Consider the following 23137-nt stretch of genomic DNA (forward strand, 5'->3'; position numbering starts at 1 on the left):
AGGTCCTGATCTGCTCTTTGTCCACCTCCTGCTAAACTGGTGCTCCATGCTCTAGTTTTGCTGGCTCTGGGACTGTATTAATCAAAGATCATTGCACCACAAGGAAGGAAAGCATTCAAAGACAAAGCTGAGACATGAGGGAGGGTAATCCCGACAAAGAACCTACCATGATGGGGAAACAGTTGTCTTCTTGTATGCAGTGTTCATCACATTGCTCTTTGGTGTACTCACTAACCATCAGCTCGGTATCCGGAGAAAAGTCAAGGTCATGGTCCACCCATTGTCCCCATTGCATGAGGATCAATGACCAGAGTGGGTCAAAATCGTCATCCTCGTTCAGATAGCTGGCTATCTGATTGGACACGTCTCGCACCTAGGGGAAGAGTAAGAGGAGAGGGAATGACAGAAGGGAAGGGAATAATCTGGTGTTTGGAAGATGGAAAGGATAGTGGAGCTAGGCTGCTCTGGCCCCGAGGAACGGGGTCCTGGGAGTGCCAAAGATTTTACTGGCTCTTCCCAAGGGGCTGCCAGCTCCTCAGACCAGGCAGATAGACAAAACCTCTAGGCAAAAAACATACAGTGAATTCAGGGTGCGGGACCAGGATGAATGATCAGGATGGTGGAGAGAGGTAATCTGCCACGCGGAACACAGAGAATTCTAACTGTAACCCAGCTGGGCTTAGTTCAAGGAGATGCTTGTGGTCTTTGCTTCCATCTACTGGAGCTTTAGAAAAACTTAACCAAGAATTAAGCTAAAATGGCAGTCATTTACTCAGTTTCAGCATCCTTCTCCAGCTCTTACTCTTCTATTCAGTTTTCTGTCTCTTTTTCTAATTTGTCCATCTGTGAAAGTGAATTCTCCTTACCAATGGGAGGGGGAAGCCATTCTTCTTCTTCCCAGCAGTCCACCCGTAGGGCTGAGAAATCCCATCTTCATATTCTGCAGGCAGCCATCGGGCCAATGCTCTGTTTGACGAGCCTAGGGTTGGGTCCTTTCTGAGATGGAGGAAAGAAGAGAGTTCTACCTTCATCCTGGCCCTAATAGCCTTAGATAAGTCTGTTATGTAGTAGAGGAGAGGGACTTGGTATGGGGGGGGGGATTTAGGGATGTTCCAAGTACAGGATCCTGTGAGGAATAGCAATTTACAGAGTTGTATGTGGAAACTTTTTGTGCCTGAAGCAAGTGGTGGTGGTGATTGTGAGGAGGGGGTGAGAGTGGTTTACCAGGGAGGAGGAAGTGGTGCAAGGTTTCTATATGGCTGAAGGACTGGCCACTACTGTGAAGAGAGGAGGCTGAGAGAGTGGGAGCAGCCACAAGGAAAAAGAAATGATTCAGGAAGAGGCCACTGGCTCTGCTGGTGAGCAAGGTGTGGGCCAGGTAGGGGGAGAGTTGGGGCCAAGAACTGTGGAGCATAAACTAAGAATAGAAGGAAACTTTATGGGGATGGAGAGTGACAGAGGCCATGAGACTTGCTGCTGGTCACACAGCTATTATCTAAGGCAGGGCTTGAATCTAGGTCTTCCCGATTCTGAGTCCAGTACTCTACCCACTATACCACACAGCCTCTGATAATCTGCAGGGTGCCAAGAGTTGGGCAATCAGGATGGAAAAGGGCCTTGGGTCCCTGTCGTATAAGCTGAAGGAACTCTAGAAGAAAAGACTCAGAAGGGACCTGAGGGTTGTCTTCATGGGGAAGAATTCTAGGTCTGGAGTCTAGAAGACCTGAGTTGAAATCCAGTCTCAGACAATTACTAGCTTTCTCAGCCTCAGTTTCTCCATCTGTATATCATGATAATGCCTTCATATAGCCTGGAATAGTGCATAGAGAACTGACCTGGAGGCCAGGAAGACCAGTTCAAGTCTTGTCTCTGATACATATTGACTTTGTCAGTGTGGCCAAGACTCTGAACCTCTCAGTGTCCCAGGCACCTTTTTTTTTTTTCTTTTTGGAGGGCAGGGCAATTGGGGTTAAGTGACTTGCCCATAATCACAGGGCTAGTAAGTTAAGTGTCTGAGACGGGATTCGAACTTAGGTCCTCCTGACTCCAGGGCCAGTGCTCTATTCCCTTTGTCACCTAGCGCTGCCCGCCCCCCGCCCCCAGGCCCCTTTCTAAGACCTAAGTACTAGACATTCAGAGATCATGTGACCTGCATTGATCGAGGGAGCTCTCATAAATTCAGCTGCAGAAATGGTGTCACCTGCTTTGACAAAAGAAATCCTTTCTCCTCCCTCCCTAATTTCAAGGGTTGTTGTGAGCATCAAATAAGATCTAAATGAAAGCACTATGATAATGTCCACCATTATTAACATTGATACTAGATGTGAAAATGGGCCCTTGATCTGGGGCTCATTTTAAAATAGATTTGTGATTCTTTGAATAATGCAATTTGTTGTTGTTCAGTTATGAATGACTGTGACCCCATTTGGGGTTTTCTTGGAGTCGTTCGCCATTTCCTTCTCCAGATCATTTTACAGATGAAGAAACTGAGGCAAACAGGGTTAAGTGACTTGCCCAGGGTCACACAGCTAAGAAGTGTATGAGGCCAAATTTGAACTCAAGTCTTTCTAACTCCAGACCTGGCACTCTATCCATTGTGCCACCTAGCTGTCTGGAATAATACAGCAGTGTCCACTAAGTATTTCCTACCACAGCAACCCTGGATGAGAAAGGGGAAGAAGTCTGGAGCGCTTCCCCTTAAGTGCTGCTTTCTAGGTCTGGTCCCTGTCTGGAAGGTGGAGGGAGTAATAGATGGTTATGAGGAAGTGTAGCCTTCTGTTTGGGTGAGGAGCGCCTTTCCTTTGGGTCCCCATTCACCTGTTGTTGCACTCTCCGGTAATGGTCCTGTAATTGCTGGTCCAGTTACACTTCACTGTTCTGGTCACCACGTTACAGCCCACTTCATGAGAGAGCATAACCAATTCCGGGCTGGGTTCTGTAAATGAAAAAGGCCCTTTTAGAAGGAAAGAAGTATACCTGACACTCCTCTAAGTTTAATCTGTGCTATTAACATTTCTTCGTTATTTTCTTAAATCTAGCTAAATTAAAAAAAAAACAATCAAGCCCTGATTTGTAACATAGCTCTTAAGTTCAATCTATTCTCTCTCTCTCTTGGCAATTGGGGTTAAGTGACTTGCTCAAGGTCACACAGCTAGTAAGTGTGTCAAGTGTCTGAGGTCACATTTGAACTTAGGTCCTCCTGACTCCAGGACTGGTGCACTATTCACTGAGCCACCCAGCTGACTCAAGTCTAATCTATTCTCAAGTGTATTGGCTTCCCCATCTACTTCCACACAGACACGCAGTGGAGGATGTGATTTAAGAAGGGCAGGGTTGGTGGCTCCAGATATTTGTCCCCCACTGTCCATAGTTCTTCCTTTATCACAAGGCCTGAAGGCTCACCAACTCTAGATTTATTTGAGTTGCCAAGTCACTCTTCCAGAGCATCATTCCTGGGAAGTTAAACATACCTCAGAAGGAATCAAATCATTTTCTTCCTAACACCTGCCTGAGGTTGGCTGCACAGGAGATGAGGGACTAATGATGGGGGGGTGGGTAGGGGAGGATTTCAGATTACAGAATGGGCGAATGACTTTGTAGAGCTGCAGAGCAATAGCATGAGAAGTCTAGATAGGAAGCCCAAGAAGCTAGTGCCCCTTCCTTTCTGATATTGCCCAAGTCTTTCCCTGGCATTGACAATAAAGGAGGGCAAGGGAAGTTAGTAACATTGGGGGAAAAAGCATAATACAGTGGAAGTAGCAGACTGGAATCAGAAGACCTATGCTTTCTGCCCATGTGACTTTAGATAAGTCACTCACACTTGCTCCATTTCCTCAGCTGTGTGCCACAGTGGATAGAGGACTGGATTTAGGCAGACCTGAATTCAAGTCTTCCCTCAGACACTTACTAGTTGTGTAACCCTGGGCAAGTCACTTAACCTCTGTCTGCCTCAGTTTCCTCAACTGTAAAATGAGGATGATTATAACACCTATTGCCCAGTGTTGTTGTGAATATCGAAGAAGAGAATATTTGTAAAATGCTTACTTAGCACAGTGCGGGGAATATATAAGCTTGTATTTGTTCTGTCCACTCTCCCCTGCCCGTCTATAAAATGAAAACGGTCGCATTAGCTGGCTTCTGAGGTCGCTTCTAGCTGGAGAGCTATGAACTTAATCTTATGAAGTTGAAAGTCCATGAAAATGGCCAGCCTGGGTTCTACCCTCATATACCTAGCACCTCAGAGATCCCCAATCCTTCCTATTTCTCTGTTCCTCTTTCAGAATTGTTTGGAGAAAACAGAATCTAAGATGTGTGTTTGGGTGGGGGCAGTAGAAGATGTTGAAAGTGACAGGCTATCTTTTGTCTTCTGGGTATTTTCTTTGAGAATACCCCTAACCTTTCCATTTAGTCATCATGCAAAAAGAAACAAAACAAGGCAAAAAACTCAAAACTCAACCACCCTCTTTTCACCGCCCCCCCCCACTTCAATTTGGCCTTAAAAAAATTAAACATGCATTAAAAACAGACTTTTATATTTAACAGACAAATATCTGGGCCAGGGGCATGTGGGGGCAATTAAATCTTATCACAGCCATGAATTTTTTAACCATTTAAGGTGCCTATGGTGGAAAAAACCCCCATATTTTAAAGTACAAATATGTAATTGATACTACCAGTGCAGCCTGTAATACTAAAGATCCCAGAGTTTTCTTGTGGGCTAACAAATCCTATTTGAAGTTACTTCTTCAGAAAAATTAAATGATTTCTACATGGTAACTATTTAACCTCCCCCATTCTCCTTTCTTATTCAAAAGACTGGAGAAAGCAGAAAATGGGGAAAAGGAAGAAAGCACCGAAATTGGCATCAAACTCCCCTCTGTCAAAGTAAAGAAATCCCCTCCTAGTGGAATTTTTATGACATTTTAAAGGGAAAACTAGGGTGCTTTTCCCTGGGTGAATCATTCTCTCAGACGCCCTTTGTTTGGAAAAAATAAATTTCACTTATCAGGATAGGGACTAGGCCTGTGGTTTCATTGGTTTAGGGAACTCCCAGAGAAAACTCCCTCTACCAATGCAGGGTAGCACCTTCCCTGTAATATGATGTCTTAGAGAGTAGTTTGGGACACTGAAATATTAAATGATTTGGTCAGGTCACACAAGTGGTATGTATCAGAGAGAGAGTATGAACCCAGACCTTCCTGACTACGAAACCAATTCTTTATCCAAGCTGCCTTTCACCTCCAACAAAGCAATCTTAATTAATCTCTATCTATAATAGATTGAAATGTTCTCCACTCTGGATCTTCCTGCATTTAGCAAACATATGGCCTTGAAAGAAACATTTCCCTTCACTGGGCCTCAGTTTCCTTCTTGCCAGTAAAAGGGGTGGGGATTGAATTAGATTATTTCTGAGTTCCATTCCAACTTGGAACCCCAGTGATTCTAAGGATCCATCTGCCTTTAACCTATGTTTCTCAGTAGGTGAAAGTGAAATGTAGTATGCAAAAGTATATTTCTATTAATCACTCAATGAACATTAATTGAATGGGTATTAGAGAAAGAATGCTTTTTGGAGACAGGGGGATATCAATATCAAGTCCTGTTTTTGCAAGAAGAGCGCTCCCCCTGTAATGTTAATGGAATATACGATTTTCACTCCCATTAATAGGCTTTATGGGGAACCCATTAAGGGAAGCTTGCTTGTAGGAAGGCTTTCACACATTTTGCTAATTTCTAATTAGGCCCTTAGTCACTCAGAGCCAGGCTCTGAGAACTTTATAAATACTCTGAGTTGGTATTTTGCTTTGGAGGCTTGCTTATGAGAAGGATCTTGTGATTCCCTGGTCGAGATTCTAAGTGGCTATATGTTCAGAGCTCCCTGACTGTTCAGAAGTAAAGGCTCTCTTGATCCAGGGATGTATGTAAAGTGTATAGCAATATTGCTTTGATTTAGGCAGTCAGAGCCCTGTCTGTTGGTCTTTATTTCTCTGTTTGTATTTTCTCTGAAGTTCAGGGTGCTTATTTTTCCTTGAACTAGTGAATGTAATTTAAAAAAAACTGTTGACTCCTTAAACAGCTATCTTTCCTTGTAAAGGTTCATCTTGTCTACTCTCTGTACTTCATGTATGACACCTCACTTTTCATTTCTTCATCTCCTTCCTGGCTATTCCTTATGCATGGAAGGCCCTGTCTCCTTGTCTCTACCTCACAGAATCCCCTCTCTCCCTTTAAGGCCCAGTTCCAGCAACTTCTGCCTGAAGCCCTTCCTGATCTCCCCATCTGCTGGTTCCTTGCTTTACAAGCTACTAAAGCTCTAAAAACCTGTGCTAGCGACATCCTGGGTATGTCAGTGTGGTTGCTGCTACACCCCCTCTCCTCCACCACCAGAATCCTGTGATTTTGGGGAGTGAGTGGGATTTACCTGTGATGTTATCACTAGCCACAAAGTTCATGTGTGCTTTCTGGTCTAGAATCTTGAGGCATTCCTCCCACACCTGGGCCTTACGCAAGACTTCTCGAGTCTGGCCCTTGGCCTGTTTGAAGATTCTGGACAGCTGGCGGGGAGTGGGAATGCTCTCCATGACTGTCTTCACCCTACAAAGAGACAAGATGACTGGTCATCAGTTAAGAGGAGAGGCCCACTGGCAACAGGCTCTGCCCAAGGGAGTAAGATTGCTCTATTCACCATCCATGAGATTATAAGCTATTGTGAGGGTGCTTGCTACATAAGAGGGTCTGGTTTCCTGTCCTCTTGGGTCTCCTTTGGGAATTCCATTCCCTTCCTCCTCAGCTATCAGTGGTACCTCTGTTCTGCCTGTGGAGGAAGTCAGTAAGATTGTATATTTTGGATTTGCAGCACAGTATATAGAATACCAGGCCTGGAGTCAGAAGATCTGAGTCTAAATGAGGCCTCAGACTCCGACTAGTTGTGTGACCTTGGGCAAATCACTTAACCCTGTTTGCCTTGGTTTCCTCATCTGTAAAATGAACTGGAGAAGGAAGTGGAAAGTCACTCCAGTATCTTTGCCAAGAAAACCCCCAAAGGGGTCACAAAGAGTCAAACATGACTGAAAAAAATGACTAAACAACGAGAGAAAGGACCTTTGAGAGAAGCTTTAATACTGTTTTTCCATTAACATATTGTCTGGAACTTCTTGGTTGGAGGACAGGATGGGAATTTGAATAAAATCATCTATAAGTCAGTCCTCTTAGCTGCTGTTCTTGGCTACCCTGTATCTAAGACTCAGGAAACAGGGGTCTGAAAATTTCTAATAGTGCCCCCCCATGTCAAATATTTAGCAATCAATCAACAAGTGTGTTTGTTAAACACCTCCTAGATGCCAGGAACTGTGCTTGTACAAAGTACAAAGAATAAAACAATCCCCACAATTCATCATGTCAAATGACAAAATGTATCAGTCTGCATTTTACATTGGAGCTTATTTAAATAAGTATTTGGTTCAGGTATCTCACAGGACAGGCTGTTTCATGTGGCCTTAGGCAAGGGAGCAAAACTCTCCAATTTCCTCATCTACAATATTAGTGACATTAAATTTCTGTCCTTAAGGGAGATTGTGACATCCAGTAGACATACACAAAGTGACATGGAAAAGGTACTTTGGTGATCCAACTTATATCTCTGATTCTAGAATTAAGAAAAAACTACTCTTTTTAAGCACATGGCCTCTCCTAGTAGGTCACTCAATAAATGTTTTGCTTTGAAAGCCTTATACAGTCTGACCACAACCTATCTTTCCAGTTCCAGTGGATATGATTTCCTCTCCTTCACTCTGCAATAATCAGCTCATCTGGCCTACTCTCTGTACCTCATGTACAACACCTCACTTTTCATTTCTTTGTCTCCTTCCTGGCTCTTCCTTATGCCTGGAATGCCCTGTCTCCTTGTCTCTACCTCACAGAGTCCCTCTCTCCCTGTAAGGCCCAGCTTGAGTAACTTCTGCCTGAAGCCCTTCCTGATCTCCCCATCTGCTGTCTCCTTGCTTTCCAAGCTACCAGGTATTTAAGCACTTTGTAGATTTTTGTATTTATCACTTTAGATCTATGCTATTTACATATATATATATCCTGCTGTTAGAATGTCAACCCCTTGTGAGTAGGAATTGTTTTATTCCTTGTAATTTGTACTTTGCTTCAGTTCCTGGCATCTAGGAGGTGTTTAACAAACACACCTGTTGATTGATTGCTAAATATTTGACATGGGGGGTGTAAGCGTTATGGGATTTAAAGATCTCCCATGCCCCATGGACGTGCTGACATAGCAGAGCAAGAAAAAAAAAAAAGCCGAGCTAACGGTCCTGTGGTTGGCAGTTGGCGGCAGTTGCCTTTTTTTTTTTTTGAGTTAGGACTCCGGCTGAGCACTGCCAGGGGCCGGAGCTGCTGGGAGCGCTCTTCCAGGACGCTGGGTGGTTGCTGTGAGTGGGGAGAGAAGGACCTTTGCCTGAGGTAGCCTGTTCTGTTTTGAGGGCTTGAAAATGTGGGTGCTTTCTACTTTATCTACCTGTGCCAATGTCATAACTACTCTGATGGCTTTCACTTTCTGGTTTTGGGACTCAGTCTTTTGGTATCTTAATAAATTTTCTAGTTTATTTCCCCAAATGGCAAACCTGACATATTTTGTGATGGATAATTATATCAGCATATTTGTAATCTCTATAGGCATTGTGAATATGGCATTGCTGATACATTTGGTGACGAGGATGGGATCACAAAATGTCAGGCCTCTATTTGGAAGCAGTGGGGCTTTAGAGGGAGAAATGGCTATTCCAGGATGGGAGGATTTGCCTTATTCCTCTCTAGCCAGAGAATGGGCTAAAAGCACAGGGCCCTGTGAAAACTGGGAACCAAGGCTAAGAGAGGGAGAACCTGGAGATTTGGAAAGATGTTTGAAAGCAATACCCATAGAACCAGGCAAAGAACTGGCAGGAGTGTGCAGGAGAGGCTGGGTGCTGCTAACAAGTTATCGCCTTATGTGTAAAAGTAGGGATAAGCTGCTGAAGGAAAGAGCTAGGATGGCTAGGGATTCAGCTGGTTTGCCTGAGGATTTTTCTGTGTCACAGTACTCAGAAGAGCAAACTGGAGGGACTCATGTGGTCCAGGAGCAAGCTACTGTTCATGTAGCTAAAAGGAAGCAAAAAACTAGCAGAACGAATGTGCATGCAGCTTTTGTACAGGCTGGGCAGAGTTGCCCTGACAGCTTCCAGGAGAATGTGTGTGAGGAGAATGGAACAAGGTTAGATGAGGAGTCTCCTAATGTAGAAGCTCTCCCCATACGAAGAAGAAGGCAGGAGACCCACCGGGGCAAAACAGAGTCCAGGGAGATAATTGAGGATTTCACTCAACAGGAGATCACTGATATATTGAGTAGATTTACCCAAAGAATGGGGGAGTCTTTAGTGTCTTGGATAGTAAGAATCACTGATGAAGGCACAGGAGGAATAACACTGGACAATGAGGACTGTTTAAAATTCATAAGTATCAGTCAGAATCCTTTTGTACACCAGGCTTTTAGGGATCACCATATGCAAGGAGGAAATAACAAAACTAATCTTCTAGCTTTAGCTGCAGAAGGTTGCAAAAAGCAATATCCAACTGAATCTATGTGGCCTAGGGGAGACAGACCCTGGTACTCACTTAGAGACTGTATGAGAAAACTAAAGGAGGAGGTAATGAAAACTGCTATCCTGATTGGAGATGCAAATGCATATTATAATACCCCCCTAGGAGTTCCTCATAGAAATATCATAGTGAAGACAGCTCCTCCTGCATATAAGCACCTAATTCTGACTCTTTTAATTGGAGAAATAGGACACCCTCTTTCAGAGGTGCTGGATAAGATTTCACAATTAAGCGATTTAGGGGAATGGGAAAAAGACAAATTGCCTCGAGAGAGAAGAGTAAACAGCCAGAGGATTCAGAGACAAAATAGACCCACAAGAAGGGAACTGTTTACTGCTCTATTAAGAGCTGGGGTGGACTTTAGAAGAATAGATGGTATTCCAACTGAAGAGCTGCATAAGCTGTGCCAAGAAAAGGTACTTAGCATTAGAATGAACAGGGAAGCAGGAACCACCCCCGCAGGTATTTCTGAATCTGAATCTTTGTATCCAAGTTTGCCCCACCTTCAAGGGGAATAGGAGATAGGCCAAGCCCCAGCCCAGATAAAAGAAATATGCAGAAGAGATTGCAGACCCCATATTGGTTTAACAATATATTGGAAGAATGGATCAACTACTGTGACTAGGGCACTGATTGATACTGGGGCTGAGGCCACACTTATCTATGGAAACCCTGATAAGTTTAAACATGGAACTCCTATTACCATCACAGGTCTAGGAGACACTGAAATATCAGCCAGACAGGTTAAAATAACAATGAAAATTGGGCAGTTACCTAAGAAAGAATATACTGTGGTTGTTGTACCCATTCCTGAATACATCATTGGAATAGATGTATTGAGAGGCATGACTCTGAATTTACCTGAAGGAAGATACCAATTTGCTGTGAGGAAGATAGGAATTAATACAGTTTTAGTAGGAAAACTAAAAATGGACCCAATCACTTTACCTGAACCTTCTGAAGTAATTACTTTAAAACAGTATCGTGTGCCAGGTGGGCAAGATGAAATTGCCACTACTATAAAGGAATATGTTGAAGCAGGAGTGTTAGTCCCTACAACCACAAGATGGAATAATCCTGTCTGGCCAGTAAGAAAATCAGATGGGACGTAGAGAATGACTGTGGATTATAGACAGTTGAATAAGGTGACTCCTTCTTTGTATGCTGCTGTTCCAGATACCATCACCTTAATAGAAAGGATCCAGAAATATGATGGGACTTGGTATGCAGTTATTGACTTGGCAAATGCCTTCTTCACCATCCCAATAGACTCTAAACAATGGGACCACTTCGCTTTCACTTGGCAGGGTAGACAATATACTTTCACTCGCTTGCCACAAGGGTACATACATAGCCCCACTATTTGTCACAGGATTGTGGCTGAACAGTTGGATGAATTAAAGCTACCTGGTGTACAGCTTACCCACTACATTGATGATATCATGATACAGGGAAAAGATGCGAAAGTAGTGGAAAGGAGTTTGACCCTTCTAATTGAGCATATGAGAAGTAAAGGGTGGGAAATTAACCCTGCAAAGGTTCAAGGACCAGCTCAGAATGTGAAGTTTTTGGGTATACAATGGAACAAGGGGCTAAGGGAGATTCTTCCTCAAGCCCAACAAAAGATTCAGGATTTTCCTACCCCTACCAATAAGAAGGAGGCCCAAAAGTTCATAGGATTGTTTGGATACTGGAGGCACCACATTCCACATTTGGGACAGATTTTAAAACATTTATATAGAGTCACACGGAAGAAATATGAATTCGATTGGGGACTTGAGCAGAGAAAAGCTTTTGAAGAAGCCAAGGCTGCCATACAATTGGCCCTAGATTTGTGGCCCATGCAAAATGGTCCAGTGGAATTGCAAGTGACTGTACAAGATGATTATGCAAACTGGAGCTTATGGCAAAAACAACAAAGCCGAAATGTACCTTTGGGATTTTGGTGTAGGAAACTCCCTTCATCTGGAGTCCAGTACACACCTTTTGAAAAGCAGTTGTTAGCTGCATATTGGGCTTTGGTGGAGACTGAACAACTGACTGTGGGCCATGAAGTGATATTAAGACCTGGAATCCCAATTATGACCTGGGTAATGAGTACCCCAGCTTCTCACAGAATTGGACATGCCCAAGAGGCTAGTATAATCAAATGGAAGTGGTATATTCAAAATAGAGCGAAAACAGGCAAAAGCGGAGTCTCTGCTCTGCATGAATCTATAGCAAACATAGAAATTGAGAGGAATGACACACCCCCTGAGCCAAAGCAACAGTTGGTACAGTCCACTGTAAAATGGAATGAGGGATATGATGTATTAACTGAAGAACAAAAGAGACATGCATGGTTTACTGATGGGACAGCAAAATATTTGGGGCAAAAAAGACATTGGAAAGCAGTGGCCTATAACCCATGTACTAGAAGGACTTTGGAAAGTACTGGGATAGGTGCAAGTAGCCAATATGCTGAACTTATGGCAGTATATCAAGCCATCAAAATAGAACAAGGAGGACAGTGTCATATATTCACTGATTCATGGGCGGTAGCTAATGGGTTAGCTACATGGATGCCCATGTGGAAAAATGAAAATTGGGAAATTCATGGTAAACAAGTCTGGGGCAAAGAATTATGGGAAGATATCTGGAACATGTCTTTGGTCACTGACTTGTCAGTTTTTCATGTAGATGCTCACGTGACCCCCACCACACCAGAACGTGAGTACAATGCTCATGCTGATCGACTGGCAAAGATTGCTACTGAACGTATTGTTCCTACTTTGACAACAACTGATGATCTGGTATTAGCAAAATGGGTCCACCAAACGGCAGGCCATTTGGGGGTCCAGGCCACACACCAGTGGGCACAAGATCGAGGTATTAGTATCTCTCATTCACTGTTAAAACAGATAGCAGAAGAATGTCATATATGTCAATTGGAAAAGGAGCGAACTGTTCCTCGGGTAGTAACTGGAGAGATAGCAAGAGGAAAAGTCCCAGCCCAAATCTGGCAAATAGATTATATTGGTCCACTACCACTGGATAAAGGATGCAGATTTATATGTACTTGTGTTGATACCTATTCAGGTGTACTAGTAGCTTGTCCTTATAAGAATGCAACCCAGAAAAACACTTGTAAAACCCTAGATCTCATAAGTCTATATTATGGAACCCCAATGCAGATTCAAAGTGACAATGGGTCACATTTCAAAGGCAATGAAATGAAGAAGTATTGTATACTAAACAATATAGAATGGATATATCATATTCCATATTATCCAGAAGCATCTGGGTTAATTGAAAGAATGGATGGATTACTGAAAGAACACTTGAGGAAGTGAAGTTCCAATAATTCATATCAACATTGGAAGGATAATTTGTTCATGGCTTTGCGTAATTTGAATAATAGACCATTGGGAGGAAGTACACCTCTAGCCAGAATGATGACCCTCAATCTGCAAATTAGAAAACAACAAACACACAAGATCCCAAATATTGAGTATTGGACCTTGAGGCCAGATGTCCCAGCACCGTACCCAGGACCACCTGGTTCGGTGGGGTATGATTTACATTGTTTAGAGGACTTTTGGTTGGACAGGAAAGAAGTAAGAAAAATTTCCACTGGGATATGCATAAGAATCCCTAAAAATCACTTTGGACAGATTTTACCCAAATCAGGATTAGCAGCTCAAGGAATACATGTATTGGCTGGAGTAATAGATTCTAATTATCAAGGAGAAATTGTTGTAACATTCCAGAATTTAGGTGAAGGGCCCATACAGAAGAATGATAGGATAGTTCAAGTGATTATCGTTCCTTGTAAAACAATGCCACTTGTAAAAACTGACCCTCCTTCCAAAATAACTGTCACAGGAACTGAACGATTTGGTTCTACTGATAGAATAAAATCAGGAGCTAAAGTATGGGTAAAACGGAAGCCAGATGATGTTCCAAAGGCTGCAGAGATTATAGCATATGGGAAGGATAACACTGTAACTATTGTTTATTCTGGAGAAGATGATTACAAAATTGTACCCTTAAATCATTTATTCTACCGTGAGTGAGGCTACAATAGTCTGGTTATTGTTCTTGATTTTTTGTTTGTTCACCTTGTTTGTTAGATTTGTTTCCACAGGCTTGGTACCCTCCATCTGTAGATGCCTGATAGCTTAAGCTGGATGTCACCCCCTGTCTGCAACTGTGATGTGTCACCCTTGGACCTGGCATCAAGCATATTAAGAACTGACCTCTCAAATGGGACCTCTAAGGACAGGGACAGCTCTACATCCGATTTCAGCAGCAAGTAGCCATAGAAGAAGAGATCTTCACCCCTTACCACAAGATTTTGGGGCCCCATTTGTTCGGGGTGAGGGGAATGATGGGGAGCTTGTGCTCAAGCCCCACCCTAAAATATGGTTTTTTTGTGTTTATTGTGTGCTATTCTTGTTATATTGTTGTGAAATTTTGTTGACACCAGTTATTCCTACTGTATTTTTGCCAAGTAAGGGACATGAAAGATCTTGGGGCCGAATGTAAGGGTTATGGGATTTAAAGATCTCCCATGCCCCATGGACATGCTGACATAGCAGAGCAAGAAAAAAAAAAAAGCCGAGCTAAAGGTTCCTGTGGTTGGCATTTGGCGGCGGTGCCCTTTTTTTTTTTTTTTGAGTTAGGCGTCCGGCTGAGCACTGCCAGGGGCCGGAGCTGCTGGGAGCGCTCTTCCAGGACGCTGGGTGGTTGCTGTGAGTGGGGAGAGGAGGACCTTTGCCTGAGGTAGCCTGTTCTGTTTTGAGGGCTTGAAAATGTGGGTGCTTTCTACTTTATCTACCTGTACCAATGTCATAACTACTCTGATGGCTTTCACTTTCTGGTTTTGGGACTCAGTCTTTTGGTATCTTAATAAATTTTCTAGTTTATTTCCCCAAATGGCAAACCTGACATATTTTGTGATGGATAATTATATCAGCATATTTGTAATCTCTATAGGCATTGTGAATATGGCATTGCTGATACAGGGGGGCACGATTAGAAATTTGAAGACCACTGTTTCCTGAGTCTTAGATACAGGGTAGCCAAGAACAGCAGCTAGGAGGACTGATTTATAGATGATTTTATTCAAATTCCCATCCTGTCCTCCAACCAAGAAGTTCCAGACAATATGTTAATGGAAAAACAGTATTAAAGTTTCTCTCAAAGTTCCTTTCTCTCATTGTTTAGTCATTTTTTTAGTCATGTTTGACTCTTTGTGACCCCTTTGGGGGTTTTCTTGGCAAAGATACTGGAGTGACTTTCCCCTTCCTTCTCCAGTTCATTCTACAGATGAGGAAACTAAGGCAAACAGGGTTAAGTGATTTGCCCAAGGTCACACAGCTAGTAAGTGTCTGAGGCCTCATTTGAACTTAGGTCTTCTGACTCCAGGCCTGGTATTCTATATACTGTGCTTCAACTCCAAATACACAATCTTATTGACTTCCTTCAACACTTAGCCTAAATCCGACCTTTTGCAGAAGGTTTTTTGCAGTACCCCTCACCACCAGCATCTTCCCTCTGAGATTACTTTCCGTATGCTCTGTATATATCTATATGCACATATTTGATTGAGTGTTGACTCCCCCTTTACATCATGAGCTCCTTGACAGCAAGGACAGTGTTTTGACCTTTCCTTGTTTTTTTTAAAAATTAATTCTTTTTTTTATAAAATGAAGATCCTCTTCTCCCTCTCTCCCTCTCCCTTTCCCTTCCAAAACTCACTTCATAAGCAAGAAAAACAAACTGTTACCTAGAATTGTGGTTGGTCATTATGTTGATTAGAGGTCCTAAGACTTTCTAAGTTGATTGTCTTTATAATATTGTTAACGTATAAATTATTCTTTTAGTTCTTCTCATTTCACTTGACATCAGTTCATACAACTCTTCCTAGATTTCTCTGAAACTGTTTTCCCTTTCTTTGTATCACCAGTACTTAGAACAGAGCCTAGTACATATTAAGTGTTTAATAAGTGCTGGTCAATTAATTTTATTACAGGGTCAAGGACAAAAACTCATTTTATCTCCTGATTGGTGGGTTTTTTTTTTGTTTGTTTTTTTCTTTTTTCAGTCTGACCCTACCTGAGGAAGAGTAAGTCTGAAATACAGTGACAAGAGATGGGGGGGGGGGGGGGGTCCACACAACCTCTATTCCTAATTCCTCTCGTACTTCTAAAGTAGGGGACCCCTTTCTGAAAATTGATGCTTTCCTTATCTTATTTCCTACATTTTTCTCTCTTTTCCTTTCATTTTCCCAGATCACATACACCACCTTCTATTCATCTTTATTCACATGTCTGGGACACTTGATATACAGAGACTTTGACTTACTTGAATTAGGGATAAGCTTAAAAATTGGGAGGTGTGATAGCAGTCTGACATGCAGAAGGATTCTGAGAGAGACACTTTTGGGGGACAGTTTTAAGAAAAGGACAGAAAAGCACAATATAGTCTGGGTTTCACACAGGTATAATTCTGCCCAAGGGCGGTGGGTTGTCAAACATCCCCTTCATACTCAAGGGTGTGCAGGCTGAACCAGATTAAAATGTTATTGGGAAACATTTAGCAAAGCAAACAAAAATGTAATAAAACAGAAAACATTGCAGTTAAGAAATAAGTCAATATTTGGTTCACAGGGCTCTTAATGTACAGTTTAGTACCTTTCTATTTGAGTCTGACATCACTGAGCTGGGTGACCTCTCAAGGAACCTGGAAGACCTGGCAATGTTTGTGATTCTTACTTCTGATAGTCACACACCCTAGTTAAAGTCCTTATCACTTCTACTAGACTACAACCACAGCCTCCCAGTTGGTCTACCTGCTTTAATCTCACCCAGTCTAATTCCTTCTGCCCACAGTTGCCAAAGTGATTTTCTCCAACTATTGTCTTCTTCCTGGCTAGGGCAAACATACCTATGGAACTTCAGAGTTCTGATCTCAAGTCTGCTTGTGTTACTCCTCTACTCAATAAAGTCCAGTGACTCCCTATTACTTCCAGGAGTAAATGTAACCTTTTCTTTCTAGCATTTGAAACCCCAATCCATCTTTCCAGCCTTTTTGCACATTGCTCACTTTTATATGGTCCTATCAAACTGGTTTGCTTCCTCACACAACATTGCATCTCCCATGTTTGTATCAAAGAATTAGCTTCCCCTTGCCCTGCCCCCACCCTGTCTCCCATACCTGGAATTCACTCCTTCATCTCTGCTTCTAGAAATCTCTAGGTCTCTTCAACTCAGTTCCAGATCCACTTTCTATATCAAGCCTTCCCAAATGACTGGTTTCTCTCCCAATTACTTTTTAAAAACTGTGAATATCTATTTATGTGCATATTGTCTCTCGAAATAGAATGTAAACTGTTTGAGGTCAGGGTCTATTTCATTTTTGTGTATTCATAGCTCCCAGAAGGGCACAGAGTAGGTATTCAATAAATTTACCAAATATTAAGTATTCTGCTGCCATTCAGGGGATGGTCGAGAATGATGTAGGCCTAATGTCTATATGTTGTCAGTTGGTGACGAAGAGTATGTGTTGCCCCCTCTTCCATCCCTGCTCACTTACTTGATTCGGCCAGCCAGGAAGGCCTTGTTAACTTGGTTCTTGGCTTTATGCACAGCTTCATGGATGACTTTTGCATTGCTACTATTTTCTTAGAAGGTGCGGTAGGGAAAAGAGAGAGTAGAAGATTAGTTGTGGTCTTGAAGGCCCCTAATTCTACTTTTTTTTTTCTACTGCTAAGACTCAGAGTTCAGTTTGATTGACTAGGAGGCTGTGGGATTGAAAAGAGCAGAGAGGCCAGGCAAGATGGCACATATCCCTGATATTGAGGAAGCTGACAATGGTGGATCCCTTGGGACTTCTGAGCTGCAGTTGAGCTGTTTGGGTGTCCACATTAAGACAAAGATGGTTGACCCTTATTCCCCCCAGCACAGGGTCACCAGATTGTCTAAAGAGTGAGTTGAAGCTTTCTTGAGTATCATTCATGGGATTGGACCCATGAGTGACTGGGGACTGTTTAGTTTTTATCTTTGTATTTTCAAGCACCAAGCACAATGCCTGGTATATTGTAGAAATTTAATAAATGTTTCTTGAATTGAACTGTATTGAATTAAACTAGAAAGCTGAAGGTTAGGAACGGAAAAGAACAATGGAATTTAGGCTAGGATTTTCCTGGTTTTCCTCTGAGATGGTCCCAATGCCCCACCCCACAAGCAGGTCTCACAAAGAAATACATCAGCTCCAGCACAGTGTGAATAGGGCTGGCAGTCTTCCTATGGCCTACCATAGGGAGGTCTGAAGCAAGGCTGGGCCAGATCAGGGGGCATGTATATTATTAGAGGAGATATTTACCATTGGCTACAGACTCAGTAGGTTGGATCAAAGTCAGTGCAGATGCAATAGATTGGATCAAAATCAGTGACGCCAGGAGCCCAGCAAAGGGGAGAAACAGCTTCATCCCTGAAATGAAACCTCCCACAATTCAATAAGGGTTACTGTTGTCAACCCCACCCCAGCCCTGTGAGAGGCTCTGAACACCTAAAAAGAATCTGGCAAAGCAGAGAAACACCAGAACGTGGCAATGAGAAAAGGAAAAGACTCAGAGGAACAATGATATGTCACTCCACTTTGCATCTTCCGCCCTGCCTGGTTTCAACTCCATGGAACAAGATGGTCCTAAGCCAGGTATTTCCTGGAGTCCCATCCTCCTCCCCACCCCTGCTTTCATACCTTCTTTTGTGTGTTGTCTCCCCCTTGAGATTGTAAGATCCTTGAGGGCAGGGACCGTCTTTCTTTTTACTAATTATATCCTCTGCACTTAGTACAATGCCTGGGAGGTAAGTGCTATTATTATCTTCGTTTTAAAAGATGAGAAAATTGGGGCGGCTAGGTGACACAGTGAATAGAGCACCAGCCTTGGAGTCAGGGGGATCTGAGTTCAAATCTAGCCTCAGACACTTAACCTTGGGCAAGTCACTTAATCCCAATTGCCCTGCCCTTCCCCCTCCAAAAAAAAAAGCAAAAAAAAAAACAGATGAGAAAATTTAGGCAAATAGAGGTTAAATGACTTATCCAGTATTATACAGCAGGTAAGTATCTGAGGCTAGATTTGAACTCAGGTTTTCTTGACTTCCAAGCCTATTGCTCTAGGTCACCTAGGGAACCCCCTCATTTTACAGATGAGGAAACTGAGACTCAGGGAAGTGAAATAATTTGTTTAAGGTCACATGGCTGTGGCAGAGCAGAGATTTGAATCCAGGTCATCTGACTTCAAATCCATTGTTCTTTGCACTACAAGGAGGGAGCAGTATTTGGGGACAGTTCAACCTTCAATTCACAATCAAAAACCCTCATCATCTTTGTCATCATTATCACACCAGCTGGCATTTATAGAGAGCTTTGTTTCGCAAAATGCCTTACAGATATTTTTGAATTTTAATCCTCACAACCACCCTGTCAGGTAAGTGCTACTGGTACTATTATCCTTATTTTATAGATTTGGAAACTGAGCCTGGGAGAGGATAAGAAATTTGCTCAGGGTCACCAAACTGGAAAGAACCCAGTCTTCCTGACTTCAAGTCCATTCCTCTAACCACTATGCTATATTTTCTCTCAACAAGTCCTCCCAGATTTTTTGAATTAATGCCAGCTATGTGCTAAGTAACTATTGTGAGGGAATCTAAGAGAAATGAGAGACAGTCCTTGTTCCCAAGAAGCTTGTCCTCCAGCTGTGAGATGGGACATGGCCAGAACAGGGTAAACAACACCACCAACCAACCAACAGTACATGGCCAGTGCCAAATGAGTTCAGATACAGGTGTCCAGAGGAAGGGTTGTCCTTAATCCAAAGTTCAATAGCCAGGAACCATTTGCATAGTGGCTGCATCATCCTGCCTACTCTCTCATACAACTCCCATCAATTTTTTTTTTTAAAGCAATCGGGGTTAAGTAACTTGCTCAAGGTTACACGGCCAGGTGTTTCTGGGTGGGTGCTAAGTGTCTGAGCCCAGGATTCGATTTCCAGGTCTTTTCAACACTGGAGCCGGTGCTCTTACTCGCTGTGCTACCTGGCCGCCACCTCATCAATATTTCTTAATGTCATCTTCCATATTCCCCATAAGGTCTTTCTTAGCTGCCTCCTGGCCATTTCCCTGGATTTCTTGGTGACACAGAGTGTCATATTGCCTCCTTTCTGTCTAGGGCACACACTCCTATAGACTTGCATAAGTCTTCATTAGCGAGGCTAAGGCAGAGACAGTAAGGTCCTTACTTCCCATAACCAAGTACTGATATGGTAATTTAACTCCCTATTATGTAGCTCTTCTCAGAGAAAATAAATGTTGATAATTATTCTGTCCTTCATATGTCCTTCTTCTCCCTACGCTCCCTAGGGCACCATGGCTTCCTACAATTGGGTCTTCAGGGGAGCGTATTAGAGTGTTTCAAAGTCTTCACTCTTTATTGATCAAGAGTTTCTATTTCTGGGAAGGTTCTGGCAGAGTGCTGGAGTCAGAGTACCCAAGTCTGATTTCTACCCTTACTACCCATTGTATGGCTTAGGACAAATCACTTACTGTTTCTCTGCTTTGGTTTCATCTTTGGTAAAACTAAGGAATTGGACTGGGTGACCTCTAAGCCCCTTCAGTTCAGTTCTGTAAACCAATTAAGTGTGAACTTTGAGTAAGCATTATCTTTTTTGTATGTATGACTTTTTTATATGTAATGGAAGCTACTTGAGGGAAGATTTTCTTATACCTCTTTGTGTCACTCACAGCAGGAATTTAGTACATCATTGATTAGCTTTCCTGGAAGGACTTGTCAAGAGGCAACAGGGGATAGTGGCTAGTGAACTGGCCTCTAAGTCAGGAAGGCATTGGGTTCAAGTCTCACTCCCACTACCTTGGACACATACTGGCTATGTGACCCTGGGCAAGTAATTTAACTTCCTGGTACCCCATGCATTTCTTTAAGATTTTAAGTTGTGGCAGAAAAGGTCCTGACCAGCATCAGCAGAGAGAGTTCCTCCTATCAAAGAAATCACAGATCAGTCCCTACTGATACCTTCTGTGCAAGGCATTATTTTAAAGGATACAAAGACAAAAAAGTATCAAACAGTCCCTCAAGGAGCTTACATTCTAGGGGATTGGGAGGGGAGGACAGTGAAACTCAACATGTTTCAAAGCACATATAAAAATGATAAAAAATATTTGGGGGGTGGCTAGGTGGTCAGACACAACACACACACACATGCACACACACACACACACACACAAACTAGCCATGTGACCTTGGGCAAGTTGCTTAATCCCAATTGCCCCCTCAAAAAAATATTTGGAAGATGGGAGGAGAAACCATTAACAACGGGAACCAGCAAACTGGCCCCAAAAGACCAAAGGGCAGAACCTCAGGGAAACAACTTGGGGGAGGGCAAATCAAGAAAGGGTCTTATGACCCTAGGACAGTCTACTCTAGAGTGTTACTATTTATGGGTGGGCAAAAAGGCTGGTCAAGACATTTAATGGTAGCATAGTGGAAAGGACACAGGAGTCTCTAAAACCCTAGTCCTGGCTCTGCATGACCTTAGGAAAATCACTTTTCTCTAGGTCTCAGTTTTCTAATCTGTAGAATGAAGCAGTTAGACTAGATGACCTCTGAAGTAATGGTTAAGAACTTTTTGAGTATGGGATTCCCTCCTTAGGGTCCAACTATTTCATGGATTTCTATTCAATAGTTGTACTATCTATATCTATTGTTGGAAGAAATACAAAACAGCAAAAAGTTCCTAGGGATTCTTTTTTCTTTTTGGACTGGTTCTGTGCCTTAATTGGTATTCAAATACCTGGAACTCCCAGTAAGGAATCTCCATCTACCATTGCAGATCAGCACCGATCTACTTCTTACTATTTTAGAGAGTTGCCTGAACACTGAGAGGTAAAATAATTATCTCAGGGTCCAATAGCCAGTATGTATCAGAGGCAGGTCTCAAATCAAACTGAAGTTTGATTAATTAAGTCTAATTACTAATTATCACCAAATTTTATAACATGATCTTGACTTTCCTTCCCTGATCCTCTTCCTTGGGGAAGTGAAGCTTATTCCATCTTCTGCCTTTTGCACAGGTTGTCTCCTTCCCAAATGTCTAGAATATTTTCCCTCTTTACCTTCGATTTTATATACATTTATAGGGTTCACTGAAGCTGGAGTCCAGAAGATCTGAGTTCAAACAGACACTTATTAACTATGCATCTCTGGGTGAACTATTTAACCTCTGTCTGCCTTGGTTTCTTGATCTGTAAAAGGGGGATAATAATAGCAAAATCTCCTCCCATGGTTTTTTCCCTCTCTTGAGGTTCCAAGAGGCTCTCCACTGAAGCTATTGCAAGAGAAGGAAATTTGTTTTTTTTCAGGATCAAAATTAAACATTTTTAGGATACTGAGACCACCTGTCTCCAGACCCAGCACTCTATTCACCAAACCACCTAGCTGCCCTATCATATGTAAAGCACTTTGTAAACCTTAAAGCATTTATTTTGGGGCAGCTAGATGGCACTTGTATCACAGTACACCCAGTGGATAGAATGCTGGGTTAGGAGTCAGGAATACTTCTCTTCCTGTGTTCAAGTCCAGCCTTGGACTCTTACTGGCTGTCATTTAACCCTGCTGACCTCAGTTTCCTCATCTGTAAAATGAGCTGGAAAAGGAAATGGCAAATCTCTCCAGTGTCTTTGCCAAGAAAGCCCCAAGTGGGATTGGACATGACTGAAACAATACAACAATAATTGCTATATTATTTTACCATCCAGTGGCTTTTCAGACACTGACTGTGTACCCTTTATGTTTTAAATACTAAGAGCCCATGACCATTGTGGTCAGCATCACATCATGATACAAGGGAAAGGATTTGGAATTTGGAATCTTTGGATTTGGCTTTGAATCCCAGTTTTACTACTTGCTACTTTTATGATTTTGGTAAGTCTCCGGGACTCAGTTTCCTTATCTGTACAATGAGGGAGTTGAATTAGATGGCATCTGGGGTCCTTTCTAGCTCTACATCTATAATCATGTGACATTTGGGGCGCATCAGCAGAAAAATCTGTGACACAGGGGTTGACTGGGGAATAAGGTCATAGTCAGGTCCTGAAACTTCCCCACCAAGATAAGCAGCAAAACACTTGAGAGCAGAAAAAGGAAGAGGTTACCCATTCCCAGGCCATGCCCCAAGATTCAGATGGTCACTTCAAGGGCTCCCACTACCCAATCTACCTGAACAGTGACTCAGAGGGAAGAAAATCTGATAACAAACTACAAGTGTCTAGAGGGGGTTAAACATGAGAGATCCAGCAGAATCCTTCCCTGATCCCAAAATGAAGGAGTTTGCCCACGAAGACTGGAATAGGCTGGAAGAAAATACACACTAAGGGTGGAGCCAAGATGGCGGAGTAGAAGCAGGACCTCCCCGCTGCTCCGGGTTCCACCTTCCCCAAAC

At 42.7% G+C, this 23137-nt stretch overlaps 1 protein-coding gene across 1 annotated transcript in view; it reads right to left on the reverse strand.

Moving 5' to 3' along the window:
- LPO (lactoperoxidase) overlaps positions 1-18317 on the reverse strand; it is a 35273-nt gene extending 16956 nt beyond the window's left edge. Inside the window, exons 1-6 of the mRNA XM_069067422.1 lie at positions 18004-18317; positions 17215-17302; positions 6422-6594; positions 2818-2935; positions 867-996; positions 167-373 (exon numbers count right to left, since the gene is read on the reverse strand). Of these exons, the coding sequence (XP_068923523.1) occupies positions 167-373; positions 867-996; positions 2818-2935; positions 6422-6594; positions 17215-17302; positions 18004-18109 (822 nt within the window). The 5' untranslated portion in view covers positions 18110-18317. The remainder of the gene's footprint in view (positions 1-166; positions 374-866; positions 997-2817; positions 2936-6421; positions 6595-17214; positions 17303-18003) is intronic.
- Between the last annotated feature and the right edge of the window lie 4820 nt (positions 18318-23137).

The sequence above is a fragment of the Petaurus breviceps genome, unplaced genomic scaffold (assembly GCF_028583685.1).
Source record: "Petaurus breviceps papuanus isolate PSGF00001 unplaced genomic scaffold, PetGlider_PUasm1.0 90750, whole genome shotgun sequence".
NCBI classification, from domain to species: Eukaryota; Metazoa; Chordata; class Mammalia; order Diprotodontia; family Petauridae; genus Petaurus; species Petaurus breviceps.